We start from the raw sequence: 16,416 nt of genomic DNA, 5'->3' as shown, positions 1-16,416 counted from the left end.
ATTCAAAATGAGTATTTCAGAGCAGTCTGTGAAGTAATGACATCTCCTCTGCCAGAGGAAAAGTAAACAGTTCAATTACAGTTGAGATAATAAAAGTCAGATAACAGCCCTCTCCACGACCAAGTTAGTCGGAGAGCTTAATAGCTTTTTTGCAGAGAGATAACAACTGGAGTTTCTCAACTCTTCCTGTACTGGAAACAATTAGACTGATGTATCTGATCTTAATGTTTTTTTTCTTAGCTGTACTACACATACAAATCATAATATCATCATTTTTTTTTCGCTTCAGTGTCTCTTTAAAGCGACTCTGTAATAAAAAAAAAGTCCCCTGGGGGTACTTACCTTGTGGGGGGAAGCCTCAGGATCCCAATGAGGCTTCCCCCATCCAGCAGCTGCATGGAATTCAGTGCTGGCTCCCTTGAATTCCCCCCGCAAGCCTCGTCTGACAAGGCTAGATTTATTTACCTCTCTGGGAGCCAGCGCACCTGCAGTAGCGGTTCTTCCTTTGAGCTAGGTGGAAATAGCCGATCCAGATCATATCCGCTCTACTGCACAGGCGCAAAAGTACTCACGCCTGTGCAGTAGAGAGGATCGATTGGGTTCGGCTATTTCCGAGCCAAACATTTTAGTCTGTCGATGTCCAATATTTGTGGACCTGACTGTAAGTAAATGCATCAGTTTGCTCTGCATGTGGACGCAAGCTGCACTCACCACATTTGAACACTCCAACCTATCTCAGGGGATGCTGAAAACAATCTTACACACACTGCTCTTTGTTGGAGCAGTCAGATCTGGCCTTATCAAATGGTCCCTTAAGTTGCAAGCCCTAACCGCTGTCATCAAAGGGCGGGGGCCCACAATTGATGCCACCTTGTGGTCACAAGCAGCTCCCCTGCAATGTCTCTGAAGTACTGCCTGCAACTGGCCCCAGTGTTTGCCATACCTAAAAATGTACCTCTTTTTATTTGTTTGTTTTGTCGAAGACCCCATCTAGATCTAGACTCAACCACCTCTCTACTTGCTGAATGATAGCTATCCTAGCTGCTGGTTGAGTGCTTGTACTTTACTAAGGCCTTCTTTTCCACAGGCAGTTGAACTGTGTACTTAGCAAGCAGTTGCCAGGCAGCTGTGAGCAGTTACCAGGCAGCAGCAAGCAGTTGTGAGAGTTTGAGAGGCATTTCACTGCCTATCAACTGCCTATGCAAAAGAGGCCTAAGTGGATACCACCCGTGGGAGTTTTTTTTTTTTTTTTTGTAGCGCTGGAATGGTGAGGTGCAGGGTGTCATGATATAGCCAATAGTTATGATGTTGGGATAATACAGAAGCCATATTTTCACATTTTCTGTCTGCTGTGTATCTTTCAGAGGTGTATGTATGTTAAAGCAGACCCAAACCAAACATTTTTTTTAATTCAAAATATTTAGTTGCGCCAATCTGACACATACAAAGATAAATAAATCCTCCTTCAAGCCTATGAGCATTTCAGTGCATGCTTTTCACCCTCCTCTTTGCATAACAAGGGTTATACAGGGGGCAGCCATTAGCAATTCCTCCATTGCCAGACACCATCTACTCCACCAGTTTGCCGGATTATTTGCCGGCAATATTAAAGGAAGAGAGGGGTTCCTTCACTAAATGTAAAATATAATATATTTGTCATCATGCAGCTGAAAAAAGGCTGCTATTTATTATTATAATTTAGAAAATAGATTTTATTTCTGAAATCTTGTATTTTTAGTTTGGGTCCACTCTGGCAGCTGGCTTCAGGGTAATTGGTCACCTGGCTGGTGAAAACTGAATGCTAATGTGATTGTCGGTATGGCAGTGGGAGGTACGTTAGCATTCAGTTCCTCTGGAAGCAGGGAGCTGCTAATTAGCAGCCATTTGGCGAAGGATAGTCTGTGTCTGCATGGCCTTTGAACTCTATGTATACGTAGACAGCCCCATTGTCCCAATATACAAATCAGGACCAACTGAGTCTGGGAACTTCAAAGGCTAACCGGAAACCCTTAATCAGAAGTCTTTTGATGTGTGTTAAACTACAATTTTACCTGTGGAAATTAGATCTATGGGGAGATGGGAAATATCTGCAAAGTTCAAGGTGGGACAGGAAAGCTTTGAAGTTGCATATCGCAGCCAGAAAAGAAATGACAAACGTTCTGTGCGAACAATCTGGGAAATTGCATTAGTTTGGGACTGAACATTAAATGCCCTAGGACACAAATCGGCCTATAAAAAACCAGCATAGGACCTTCACAACTTGTAGTTCCCTGGAGATAGCAAAGACGCTAGAACTGCCCTGACTACTGGCCAGACCGCGTTCTCCCTCAAACACCATTCAGACCTCGTATTGGTAACGTTATTCCCATTTTATTTTTAAGCAAACGGTCTTATTGTGTATCTTTGTAATTTTTGCTTTGTTTTTGTAAATCTTTTGTTTATATTATTTTCTGTATTGTTCAACTTTTTTTTCTGGAATATTAAATCTTTATTTAAAGGGGAACTGAAGTAAGAGGTATACGGAGGCTGCTATATTTATTTCCTTTTAATCAATACCAGTTGCCTGGCAGCCCTGCTGATCCTCTGCCTCTAATACTATTAGCCATAGCCCCTGAACAATCATGCAGCAGATCAGGTGTTTCAGACTTTAAAGTCAGATCTGACAAGACTAGCTGCATGCTTGTTTCTGGTATTATTCAGATACTACTGCAGAGAAATAGACCAGCAGGGTTGCCAGGCAACTGGTATTGATTAAAAGGAAATAAATATAGCAGCCTCCGTATACCTCTTACTTCAGTTCCCCTTTAATAAGTTTGACTTCTGATGTACTAAACTAGCTCATAGCCTAGAAAGAGACTGCAGTGTAATTTACGTTACAAGTTCAGTGCCTGATTGTGCCTTTCTACTGTACGATTGTATTGTGTGTGTGCGCAAAGCTGACCCAAATACGAAAACGCGGACTGCGTGCAGATCACTCGACAGCAGAGTGGGGATCGTGGAAGTGTCTAGCAGCAGCTAGTGGTAGCAGTGAGAAGTGCTTTGAGGGGCAACAGCCTTGTTGTAGCTTGAATAAGGCTGCTCCCTGCTTGATCTGGTCAAACCCGCCGTCGGGAACCGTTTCTGCAGGCGTGCCGCGGGGCCGGTTCCTGACAGAGGGAGACGGTAGAAGCCTGCAGGATGGGAGAAGGATCCATAGGCTTCCCTCTACCAAGGTAAGTATCTGTATTTTTCTTTTTGTAATCTCACAGATTTGTTTTAAAGTTTAGACGTTTGTAATGACACATTTTTAATTAAAATATGTTGTTCATTGACTATGGTTTACTTATAGGACTCAACCACCTCCTGCTCTTCCAGTGGGTCCAAGTCACAAGTTTGCTCAGAATTACTACTGTTTGCGAGATGGACGTAGAGAGGCTTTGCCTCCTTCTATTGTTATGTCTTCCCAGAAGGTTCTTGCCTCTGGAGAAGAGTCAGTCTGGTATGTAAATTCATTAATGAAACTATTTTGCAGGTTATATCAAGTATTATTGATTTTATAATGCAACAACTAATTCTGTGGCGCTGTACAAAGTAAGAAACGTACATGGGGTACATAATACAGATAATGGTATTCACCAATAAACAAAGTACAGAATTGGTACAAAATACAGAATTGGTAATTACAGTGACAAAAGTAACAGGATGAATAAAACGTGTAACAAATTCTAATACACAAAAGGCTGAGAGAGCTCTGCCCTTGAGAGCTTACAATCCAAAGGAATGGGGGAACAAGAGGGTAGGGTAGCATACAATCATACCTAGAGACAGTGTGTTTTTAGAATATCTAAAATATCTATAGGACTGCAACTTGGCCTTGGGTCAAATAAGGAATGGCCTAAGGTAGAGCATGTGCTTGTCAGAAAAAGTGAGTTTTAAGGGAGTGTTTAATTATATCAAAGGTTAGAGGGTGACAGATGTGTTGTGAAAGGGCATTTCAGAGGAGGCATGAAGCACATGCAAAATCTTGTATATGTAGATACGAGGAGGTAATTCTAGAGGAGGACAAATGATGGTGCAGATCTTAGATTGCGGTAGGTAGGTATCTGGAAACGAGTGAGGAGATGTACAGGGCAGAGTCGCAGCAGAGGAAGAGTAAGAAGAAAGATGAATAAGACAAGCATCCGAGTTCAATAGTCCAGGTGAGATGACTAGAAAAAGGAGGTTCCGCACAATGTCCATTGCCAAAATAAATCCCAACTTTATTGAAACAGGTAAAAGCCATACAGCCTGGTAGCTAGATAGTCCAGGCCAGATATTATAAGAGCATGTACTAACATTTTAGTTGTGTCCTTAGTGAGAAAAGGTCAGATGCAAGATATGTTTTTTAAGTTAGATATGACAGGAGCTGGTTAGGGAATGAATGTGAGGAATAAAAGAGAGAGAGGAGTCAGATATTACCCCTTGCTTTGGGAACTGAAGTCTTGAGGGTGTTTTTAACATTTATTGTTCTATCAGACAGAGAGGTGGACAGATCAAGAAGGATGGGTATGGAAAAATGACCTTTGGATTTAGCTGTAAGAATATTATCGGCCACTTAAGTAAGAGCTGTTTCTGTGGGGTGGTTAGAAAGAAAGCCAGACTGGAACTGATCAAACAGGTAGTTTGATAAATAATAGATAAATAATGGCTTAGTTCAGCCTGTATCTCAAGTAATTTGGATGCGAATGGGAGAAGTGGCACATGTCGGTAGATGACGAGTGTGCAATGGGATCTAGAGATTTTAAAGGACAACTGAAGCGAGAGAGATATGGAGGCTGCCATGTTTATTTCCATCTAAGCAATACCAGTTACTTTTAGCCATAGCCCCTGAACAAGCAAGCAGCAGATCAGGTGTTTCTGACATTGTCAGATCTGACAAGATTGGCTGCATGCTTGTTTCTAATGTTATTCAGACACTTCTGCAGCGAAACAGACCAGCAGGGCTGCCAGGCAACTTGTATTGTTTAACCTCCTTAGCGGTAACCCCGTGTGTGACACGGGGTAAGCCGCCGGAGGGTGCCGCTCAGGCCCTGCTGGGCCGATTTACTTAATTTTTTTTTGCTGGACGCAGCTAGCACTTTGCTAGCTGCGCCAGCACCCCGATCGCCGCCGCGCGCCCGATTGCCGCTATCCGGTGCGGCGCGCGCCCCCCAGACCCCGAGCGCTGCCTGGCCAATCAGTGCCAGGCAGCGCCGAGGGGTGGATCGGGTCTCCCAATGACGTCCCGACGTCGCTGACGTCATCCCGCCCCGTCGCCATGGCGACGGGGGAAGCCCTCCAGGAAATCCCGTTCTTTGAACGGGATTTCCTGATCGGTGATCGCCGAAGGCTCGCTACATGATAAAAAAAAATTTTTTTTTTTTTAAAAACTGCTGCGCTTCCCCCTGGCGGTATTTTTCATACCGCCAAGGGGGTTAAAAGGAAATAAATATGGCAGCTTCCGTATGCCTCTCACTTCAGTTCCCCTTTAAGTACTAGTGTCACAACAGCCTTTTTGAGTGGAGATGGATAGGTTAAATAGCAATGTTAGTACAGGCATGGAGCCACTTCTCTCCTGGAGGGCGAGATCGGCTATTTTGTCTGCAGCCCCTGGGGGAACCCCGACAGTTGCTGATGGACTCCAAGTTGAGAGTCACTGATCTATATAGTTTGCCTACAATTGGAAATTTCATCAGCTGCCAAGGGGCAGAAACAGATGCGAAAGCTGTCAGCTGTATAATTCTGATAAAAAATTTTAAACTTGTTTTACAATATGTATTTAATAATCAGGAATACAAAACATTTTTTTTCTCCATAGGTTTTAACCTTTTTAGCACCAGCGGTGCGTATATCTAGCTCCTTTTTACACCCTTTGCCCACCAGGAGCGTAGATATACGCACCTACCGCCGCTGTCCGGGCTCCCGCTCACTCGTGCGCGAACTCCCGCACTCTTGCAGGCCGCTCGCCCGGAGGTCAATGAACGGGAAAAAACGTTCCCGTTCGTTGATCTCAGCCCCCCAGCAATGATCGGCTGCTTCTATTAGAAGCAGCGCGATCATTGTGAAAAAAAAAGTTTCCCAGCCTCGTGCTTCCTGTAAGCGTACTTACTTATTTATTTATTTTTTGTAATCAAAAGAAAGAAAAATGAAAAGAAAAAAGCATAAGTAGTTACCTTAGGGACTGAACTCTTTAAATATTTATGTCAAGAGGATACAACACTGTTACTTAATAAATTATGGGCTTGTAATTAGGGATGGACGCAAAACTGAAAATAATGCACCTTTATTTCCAAATAAAATATTGGAGCGGAACATTGTGATAGGGACATAATTTAAACGGTGTAATAACCGGGACAAATGGGCAAATACATTTCATGGGTTTTAATTACAGTAGCATGCATTATTTAAAAAGTAATGGCTGAAAACTGAAAAAAAAAAATTCCCACATTTTTTCCTATTTTCCCATTAAAACACATTTTAGAATAAAATAATTCTTGGCATAATGTCCCACCTAAAGAAAGCCTAATTGGTGGCGAAAAAAAACAAGATATAGTTCAGTTCATTGCGATGACTAATAATAAAGTTATAGACGAATGAATGGAAGGAGCGCTGAGAGGTGAAAATTGCTCTGGTACTCAAGGGGTAAAACCCCTCAGTGGTGAAGTGGTTAATATTACATGCATGTTAGGGGCGGAGCCGACCATGGAGGAGTGAGGTTGTGTGGAAGCTGAGCTCCTGTCCCGCTGTGCTCTAGAAAGCTCACAACTAAGCAATTCCTTACCAAAAAGATCCCTAAGGGGTATGAGGAAAGCTGAGAGACAACCCGCAAAGAAAAGGTGCCCACCATCCCTTACGCAGAGGCCGGTAACCCGATATTTCCAAGCAGCTCGCTCTAACACGGAACCTCCTAAGATGGCGGACCCAGCGGACCAGGCCGCAACGTCTTCCTCTATGAAGGCGGGCCCCTCAGCCTTATGCAATCTTGAAGACATATGGCGCTACCTCCGTAGTCTGCCCACGAAGCAAGACCTAGACGAACAAACGGAGAGGATCGTCACGTCCACAAAGACTGAAATAGCGGCCATTCATGCTGATATTACAGGCCTATCTGATCGTGTTACCACCGCGGAAGCTGATATCGCCACGCTGCGAGCAGAGGTGGCCTCTCTCAGAGCAGAAAGCGAAAAGCAACTCGCCAGCTCGCAATCGTTCCGGTGGCAGCTGGAGGACCTGCAGAACAGGGGAAGAAGGAACAACATATGGGTCCGCGGTGTACCGGAGACTATACAAGCGGACGAAATTGTCCCCGCACTCTGCTCGATTTTTAACGGAGTCTTGGGCAGACAGGAAGACAAGGGAATCAAGTTCGACCGTGCGCATAGAGCCTTGCGGGCTGTGCCATCCAGCCAAGAACCACCACGAGATATCATCTGCCGTCTGCATAATTACAAGGAAAAAGAAGAGATCATGGGGGCGGCCGGTAACAAGGATCAGGTGGAGTGGCAGGGCGCCTCAGTCTCCCTGTATCAAGACCTGGCTCCCTCTACCCTGGCCCAGCGCTGGGCCTTACGCCCGCTAGTCAAAGCATTGCAGCAGGCTGGAATTACCTACCATTGGGGTTTCCCCTTCCAGCTGGTGGTGCAGAAAGGATCCAAAACCGCCATTTTGAGGCATCCACGTGAGCTCCCGGCCTTCTTTGAGGACATCTCCATGCCTGCGGTCGAGCTCCCTGAATGGGACCCAGACTCCTTCGACCCATCGCGCCCACCGAAGAATCGTAGATCGAGACGCCAGTAGTGTGAGTACTTTATCTACCTGCCCTATGGCCCTCGCCTAGGCTTTTCTACATGGGCCCGCTCCGAGATGCACCCTCTGAACTCCTCCCTGGGGATGTATGAGCAACTAAAAACGCTAACCTGCAAGGCCTTGCCGTCTTGTGACGCACTGATATATAGAGCCTACAGGGACCCCCTGAGAACGTTATTCGGGACTATGGTCCCCAGGTCCCAGCCCCTCTCTCTCATACACCTATATCGGCAAAATAAAATAAGTTTTATATTGGAGATGGGGCTGCGGTGGGGCTCTGTGTCGCTGGGCCGCCCTACTTTTCTCCCCTGCTGTGATGATGGAGTCCCGAGCCCCCCTCCCAGTGACTTCTGCACATGCTTGATATCTGTTGGCCTACTTGACCACGCTTACTGCCTCTTGAGATTTCTATTGCATACTGTAAAATGTATCTGTGTGAACATAAGTAATATGAAATATTTGGCTATGCACATGTGGTGGGGGATGGCTGGCCTGGGGGGTACGGAAGGTTACTCTTAGCTGCTGGGGGGAGGAGGGGGGCGGCTGGGGACGGGGGGCTCTGCCGCAGCAAACTTGATGAGCTCTAGGGAGGACAGGCTTTATTATGGTAAACACCCCAGTGCAGAGCAGTGCTATGACGTACTCCCCCACTCTCAAAGCCCACGGGGGAGGGGAGGGTGTGTCGTAGAGGTGCCCGGAGTGGGAAACCTTGGCATGAGCTAGGTAGGGGGTTGGTGAAAACAGGGTCACAGCTGGAATATCTCTATACTGTAATCTTTAGCATTCTTATGTTGTCGGCTGATAAAGGTTCTCATATTCTTTTAAGGTTGTTCTTCTCCCCTAATGGGACACATTAAGGTTGTTGCGTTTAAAGGTTGCACGCGGGGACACGGGATCAGCGACTCCACTCTTAACTATGGTGTGGACTCTCTTACCCCAGGGCGTTTTGCCGCCTCGCCCCCACGAGCCCCTTCGGCTTGTGGGAGTTCTGGATGTTACTATCCATAAACAGGCCTGTCGCAGGCCTAACACTAAGAAGGTATGTAGAAACATACTTCTTATGATATTATTGTGGTTTGTTACACGAGTTCTTATGCAATCCTTGTTCTCTATCGTCTCTATCTTTTTTTATTCTTTTATCTGTCACTTGTTCCTTCCGAGTGTGTGGCCGGTGGGGGGATCTGGGCGAGCTGGTGGGGCCCTGGGATTTTTACTTTACATTCAAGCAGTCACTTAAGGTTCTCTCCTTAAACGCCAGGGGCTTAACCTCCTGAGCGGTATGGACGAGCTCAGCTCGTCCATCACCGCCGGAGGCTGCCGCTCAGGCCCTGCTGGGCCGATTTTTATCAAATAAAGTGCAGCACACGCAGCCGGCACTTTGCCAGCCGCGTGTGCTGCCTGATCACCGCCGCTCTGCGGCGATTCGCCGCGAGCAGCGGCGAAAGAGGGCCCCCCTAGCCGCCTGAGCCCTGCGCAGCCGGAACAAAAAGTTCCGGCCAGCGCTAAGGGCTGGATCGGAGGCGGCTGACGTCCATGACGTCACTCCGCTCGTCGCCATGGCGACGATCTAAGCAAAACAAGGAAGGCCGCTCATTGCGGCCTTCCTTGTTTATTATGGGCGCCGGAGGCGATCGGAAGAACGCCTCCGGAGCGCCCTCTAGTGGGCTTTCATGCAGCCAACTTTCAGTTGGCTGCATGAAATAGTTTTTTTTTAATTAAAAAAAAACCCTCCCGCAGCCTCCCTGGCGATCTCAATAGAACGCCGAGGAGGTTAAATATACCAGAGAAGAGATCAGCTATGCTGAATTTGTGTCGCAAAGAAAGAGCCAATATAGTTTGTTTACAAGAAACTCACTTCAAAGGCCCCTCACCACCTAAATTATTTAGCAGATATTACAAATCTGCCTTCTATAGTATCCCACAAGATACTAAAACAAAAGGATCTGCGATCCTGATTGATAAAGACACACCCTTTACGCTTATAGAAGAATTTGGGGACAAATTAGGACGCTTTAATCTAATCAAAGGCATACTCTGCAACCAAAAGGTCACGATCGGCTCTTTTTATGCACCTAATACTCAGCAAGCTCTTTTCCTCCAAAATTTCCTCTCCAAACTAAACACCTTTGCAGAAGGCAGTATAATTCTCGGAGGAGACCTAAATGTGGCACTAGAACCTATATTAGACTCCTCCTCTCAGAAATCTCCACTCTCAGAAAAGCTCCTCCGTAAATGTAAAGCTTTGTTACGTGAAATGCAGCTGGTGGATGCTTGGAGGCTTCACAATCCCTCCCAAAAGGATTACACCTTCTTCTCATATCCGCACAACTCCTACACTAGGATAGACTACGTGTTTATCTCTCACAACCTACTATCAGTATCTGCCTCCTCCGGCATAGGTAACATGACCCTGTCAGATCATGCCCCCGTCTGGATTGAATTATCCTGGGGAGATATTAGGAATAGACCGCCCACCTGGTGCATACACAACTCCCTGATGCAAGACAGGCAAATTTACCAAAAAGTTAAAAACGAAATTGAGGAGTTTTTTCAGATAAACGTGGGTGAGGATATGTCCCCTATGACAATCTGGCAAACGCATAAATGTTTTGTGCGTGGCATCTTGATCCGCGAAGGCGCCCGCCGCAAGAGGGAAAGAGAAAAAGATATAACAGACTCCCTATCGCTTATTAGCAAGCTAGAATCCAAACATAAGGGGGACATGTCCTCGTCCACATTGTCTGACCTAACAGCAGCAAGGGAGCGCATTAAATCCTTATTGTTCCACAAGGCCAAATTCGCAGCAGAAAGGTGCCATCGCACTTTCTATGAATGGGGCAATAAGTGCGGCTCTATGTTAGCAAGGGCACTGAGATCTCAGCAATCCTCCAGCTATATCTCCTGTATCAAGGATAGGTCATCTACACTGCATCATGAATACAGGGACATATCGAGAATCTTTAAGGAATACTACGCTAATTTATATAATCTCCCCTCCTCGTCACTTAATCTCTCCACAGCTGAAAAACGGGACAAGATTAAAATGTATTTGAAGGAATCTAAAATGCCCCGCCTGCCACAAACAGACGTGGAGGCTCTAGAGGAGCCCTTTACGGAAGACGAGTTGGGAGTGGCTCTCTCTCAAATGCCCACGGGTAAAGCCCCAGGACCTGACGGGTACTCCTTAGAATACTACAAAAAATTTAGGAACCTAGTCTCCCCGCACCTACTACGGGCCTGTAACTTAATCACAGAACAACCGTTAGATCAACATTGGTTTCCCTCCCAAATGCTCGAATCCCATATCACTGTCATACACAAAGAAGGAAAGGATCCGGCCCAATGCCAAAGCTACCGCCCAATCTCCCTCCTCAACTTGGACCTGAAATTATACTCCAAAATGCTTGCTAATAGGCTAGCCCCTCTGCTACCTAACCTGGTCCATTTGGATCAGGTGGGGTTTATCCCGGGTCGCGAGGCAAGGGACAACACAATTCGTACCCTTAATGTGTTGCATTGGGTGAGATCCCAGTCCACTCCTACCTTATTACTATCTACAGATGCTGAGAAAGCATTCGACAGAGTGGACTGGGACTTCATCGAGGGGACATTGCGGCACATAGGTTTGGGAGGTATGATGCGCAAGAGAATTCTTGCCCTATACTCATGTCCTAATGCGAAAGTTAAAGCTAATGGAGTTCTGTCAGACACATTTAACATCCAAAATGGCACTCGTCAGGGGTGCCCGCTTTCCCCACTTATTTTTGCACTGACCCTTGAACCTTTTCTCTGCACAGTACGCAACAATCCCGACATTGGGGGGGTGCAGTTCCCGAAATCCCAGCATAAGGTCGCTGCTTACGCAGATGATATGCTATTCTATTTGACCAACCCACATATCTCTTTACCCAACCTTCTTCTGGAATTTCGGAGATACGGGCTTCTCTCAAATATGTCAATCAACTATGATAAAAGCGAGGCGATGGGAGTTCTGCTACCAGAAACTCTCAAGTCCACTATTCAAAGTAACTTCCCTTTTAAATGGCCCCCAATTTACATGAAATACCTAGGGGTTCACATTACACCAGATCCAAGAGATTTAGTCTCCAATAATTTCACCCCTGCTCTAGAACGAATCAAAAAAGACCTCCAAAACTGGAATAAACAGCAATTTTCCTGGTTTGGAAGATCTAGTATAATAAAGATGACGATAATGCCGCGGCTACTTTACCTGTTCCAGACTCTTCCTATCTATATCCCACCCTTGTTCTTCAAGATGGTGACCCGAACCTTCTCCAAGTTTATCTGGAATGGCCGTAAGCCCAGGTTGAAATATCAGACCCAGACAGCTCCCAAGGAATCGGGGGGAATGGCCGTGCCCAATCCTAAACTATACTATACCGCTGCGGTTCTTATCCGCATTATTGATTGGCACAGGCATGCCAATCACAAACGATGGGTGGGAATGGAAGAAGAGCTCTTAAAGGATAAGTTAAGCAACGTTCCGTGGGCCACAAAATTCAGGAAAGTTTCTGACCCCGCCGTCTCTATGGTAGCTCACACCATCAGTGTTTTCACCAGATATAGGCATTTACCCCTAATGTCTCCCTGGCCCACACCTCTCCTGCCCATCCTGGATAACTTTGCTTTCCCGCCGGGTTTACCAGCTAAGAGTTACCCAACTTGGAGGGGGGGACCGACTATACGAGCCCATCATATGCTAGAGAATGGAGACTGGGCACACCTTCAGACACTAGCCCAAACTGTAGGAGCACAGACTTTAGATCCCTGGAGCTGGATCCAATTTAAGCACTTCCTCTTGTCTCAAGGACCTAAGTCCAGCTATAACAGACCCCTTACCATCTTCAAACGAACGTGCATGGAAGAGGGCCAAATACGGGGAACAGTCTCTCTAATGTACTCTATTCTAAATGATGTTGCCGCACCATCAGCCCAATTCCGAGACAAATGGGAACATGACTTGGGATTAACATTCACAGACAAACAATGGGACAAGATTCTAATTTTTGCTCACAAATCATCCTTATCCTCTAGATTCCAGGAGTCAGGCTATAAACTATTAACCCGATGGTACTTGACCCCATCCCGCTTGCATACCATGTTTCCCACTATATCTAACTTGTGTTGGAGGTGTGGACAGGATGTGGGAACCCTAGTTCACACATTTTGGTCTTGCCCTAAGCTCACACAATTCTGGACGGATGTTAGAAGCATTATGCATGAGTTAACTGACTTTCTTCCACCTGACTCTCCAGCCTTCTTCTTGCTGCACCACAACACCTGGTCTATCTGAAGATATAAAAAAACACTAACAAGACATCTAATTAACGCAGCTAGGACTCTGATTGCCAGGCTGTGGAAGTCAGAAGATCCGCCCAGAATTGGTGATTGGTTGAAGCTGATAGGGCAGATACAACATATGGAGGATCTCACGGCCACGCTACATAATAGACATGACCAGTATTGGAAGACATGGTATGGCTGGTTTGAGTTCCAAGAAACGCAACGATACAAGTCACTGCCTTACTCACCTCCTCTCCCCTGGCGTGGGGAGAAGAGAACACTTACTCCCTACCCGGGGTTCCTCCCTGCTTTGCCCTGGACTCCTACCACGGCCGCTCACATCTTCTCCTTCTCTTTCTTCTTTCCTCTTTTTCTTTTCCTTTTTATGTTTTTAGAGTGAACAGAGGAGAATAATATTCTCTAGACAGATCGGGTGAGACTAGATTTTCTCTATTATAGGCTCCCCTGGTGTGTGATACCCATGGGCCCAGGGAAGCCGTGATAATAACAATAAATGTCTTACCTATTACGTTGGTCCTATTACCTATATCATATACTAAGCTAAATATATAAAGTAACGACATTGTGTGACCACTGTTTTTCTCATCCAAGACTCATGTATGCTTCCTTCTATGTCTTTATATGAAGCTACATTGGGCATCGACCCTATATGTTGTTATATTCTGTTATTGTTTAACTACATAGGTCTGGTGATACATCTTCCATGTGTCTATCATGTTATGACTTATGACATTTATGCTAACTGTCTATGTATTTCACTGCTTCTCTTTTATATTAAAATAAAAGAATCTATACAAAAAAATGTGTGCAAACATGGTCATCAATTACAAGAGACGTTTGACCTCTGTGCTTGCAAACAAGGGATTTTCCACTAAGTATTAAGTCTTTTATTGTTAGAGGGTTCAAAAACTTATTTCACTCAATGAAATGCAAATCAGTTGCTATCTTTTATTTAAGGTTATTTTTTCGATTTTCCTTTTGATGTGCTATCTGCCACTGTTAAAATAAACCTACCATTGAAATGATACTGTTCAGAGACTTTTCATTTCTTTGTCATTGGACAAACTTACAAAATCAGTGAGGGGTCAAATAATTATTTCCTCCACTGTAGTTACATATCCATTAAGTTCAACCAGAAAGGAAAAAAACTAAACACAACACCATCTTGAACCCGCACATATCCCAGTTGATCCAGGAGAAGGCGAATAATTGGCCTGGGCCAATTAGCCTTAAAGTGAATGGGAACCGCATTTTAAATAAAATAAAGCAAATACTTACCTAAGGAGAGGGAAGGCTCTGAGTTATATAGAGCCTTCCGTCTCCTCTCTCGGTGCTCTCTATCCTGTGCTGGCTCCCACCCCCGTTTCAATCCCCCACCGAAAGGGTATCTGGAAGTCTTCGGGAGCCGTGTCCTCCCGAAAACGTGCGACTCCATACTGCGCAGGTGTGAGCGTGCAAGAGAGCATGCTTGCGCAGGCGCAGTACAGGGCCGCCCTTCTTCAGGAGCACTCCTTTGGCCGGGTAAAGCAGTATTTGACTAATTTAGTCAAATACTGCTACCGGGCGAGCCAGCACTGGAACGACGGGACCAGGAGAGGAGCCGGAAAGCTCTATAGGACCCAGAGCCTTCCCTCTCCTTGGGTAAGTATCTGTTTAATTTTTTTAAATGCGGTTCCCATTCACTTTAAAAGGGAAAAAATTCCTTCCGACTTCAGATAAATCCCAGGATCAACTCTCCAAGGTATTACTTGGTAATTATAGGTGTGGGTGCCCTTCACTGCAATGACAACATCCAATCCCTCTTTAAATGCAGATTTTAGAGATTTCCATAACTACTTCCTAACTACTTTTACATAACTAAATTTAGATTTTAACCACTGTAACTGTGAAGGACCCCTTTGTACATATTGGCAAAACTTTTTTCCTCCATATACAGATCATGTCCCCTTGTCCATTGCTCAATCCTGGTGACAAAAAGCTAATCTGCCAAGCTTTTGTATTGCACCCTGATGTATTTATACATGTTAATCGGGTCACCTCTCAGTCGCCTTTTTTCCAAGCTATATTAGCCCAGTTTGTTTTACCTTTCTTGGTAAGTGAGACCTTCCATCTCTCTGATTAATTTGGTTGCCAGTCTTTAAGAATAAATCTCGCTTCAGACCTCATATATAGCAGGGGCACGTGTGCCCCTGCTAAACCGCTGCTATCCCGCGGCTTAACGAGGGTCCCTGTCCCCCCAAATCCCCTCCGTAATGCAAGGGAGCGCTTCCTGGTTGGGGCAGGGCTAACCGCCGCAGCCCTGCCCCACGCGCATTTGTCAGTGCGTATCTCCGCCTCTCCCCCGCCCCTCTCAGTCTTCCTTCACTGAGAGGGGCGGGGTAGAGGCGGCGATGCGCGGCTGATAGACGCGAATGGAGGCAGGGCTGCAGCCGTTAGCCCTGCCTCCAGGAGCGACCAAGCCTGCGACCAAGTGTCGCAGTGGGGGGTTTGGGGGTGAAGGGACCCCCGTTTAGCGGCGCGTATGCAGCGGTTTAGCAGGGGCACACGTGCCCCTGCTAACTATGAGCTCTGAAGCGAGATTTATTCTCGCTTCAGAGTCTCTTTAATTACCCCTAGATGCATCCTATAAGCAGTGCCATAGCATACACCAGTATTCAGGATGCATCTATAAAGGAATAACGTGGTCTAGATGTTTTGTTGTTCAAATGTTGTTTTAGTTATATAATCTTATGAGCACTTACCTTATAATGTGAACAGTCAACTTCTTAAAGATAATTGAATAAATAAATCCTGGAGATGTGTATAATAATATCAGAATCTAATACAGTAATGCAACTCCAGACCTAGCATAGCTATGTATAGGGCTTTAGACTTAGTTAGATTGCATTGTGAGTTATGTATTTCCTCCTATATGTGATTTTTGAACAAAGTGTTAATACGGTTTGCTCTCGCATGTTGTTCAAATACGATATGACAAATAAAGATTATTAAAAAAAAAAACCTGTATCCCATACTCCAAATGTGGCGTCACACGTGATTTATACCAAGGGAGTAGTATACTAGCATTTCAAGATATTTCCCATTTTATGTAGCCCGGATTTTTATTTGCTTTAGCTACTAATGCTTGGCATTGTATATGATTACTTAACTTATTATCAACCAGTATTCCTAGTCCTCCAAGTCGGATGTTCCTAGTTGTATGCGATTTATTTTATATGGTGCAGTACCATTGGTCCATCCAAGGTCTTTACAAGACCGCCCAAGACTTTACATTTGTCAATTTTAATT

The 16,416-nt window shown here is 45.3% G+C and overlaps 1 protein-coding gene across 1 annotated transcript in view; it reads left to right on the top strand.

Annotated features, from left to right (window-relative positions):
- The window catches only part of NDUFA7 (NADH:ubiquinone oxidoreductase subunit A7), an 85,164-nt gene that overhangs the window by 45,241 nt on the left and 23,507 nt on the right, over window positions 1–16,416 (top strand). The window contains exon 3 of the mRNA XM_068233802.1: window positions 3,329–3,478. Coding sequence (XP_068089903.1) covers window positions 3,329–3,478 — 150 coding nt within the window. The remainder of the gene's footprint in view (window positions 1–3,328; window positions 3,479–16,416) is intronic.

The sequence above is a fragment of the Hyperolius riggenbachi genome, chromosome 1 (assembly GCF_040937935.1).
Source record: "Hyperolius riggenbachi isolate aHypRig1 chromosome 1, aHypRig1.pri, whole genome shotgun sequence".
In the NCBI taxonomy this organism is placed as follows: Eukaryota; Metazoa; Chordata; class Amphibia; order Anura; family Hyperoliidae; genus Hyperolius; species Hyperolius riggenbachi.
Note: the sequence above shows the minus strand (reverse complement) of the source record. Positions and strands in the feature narration are given on the sequence as shown.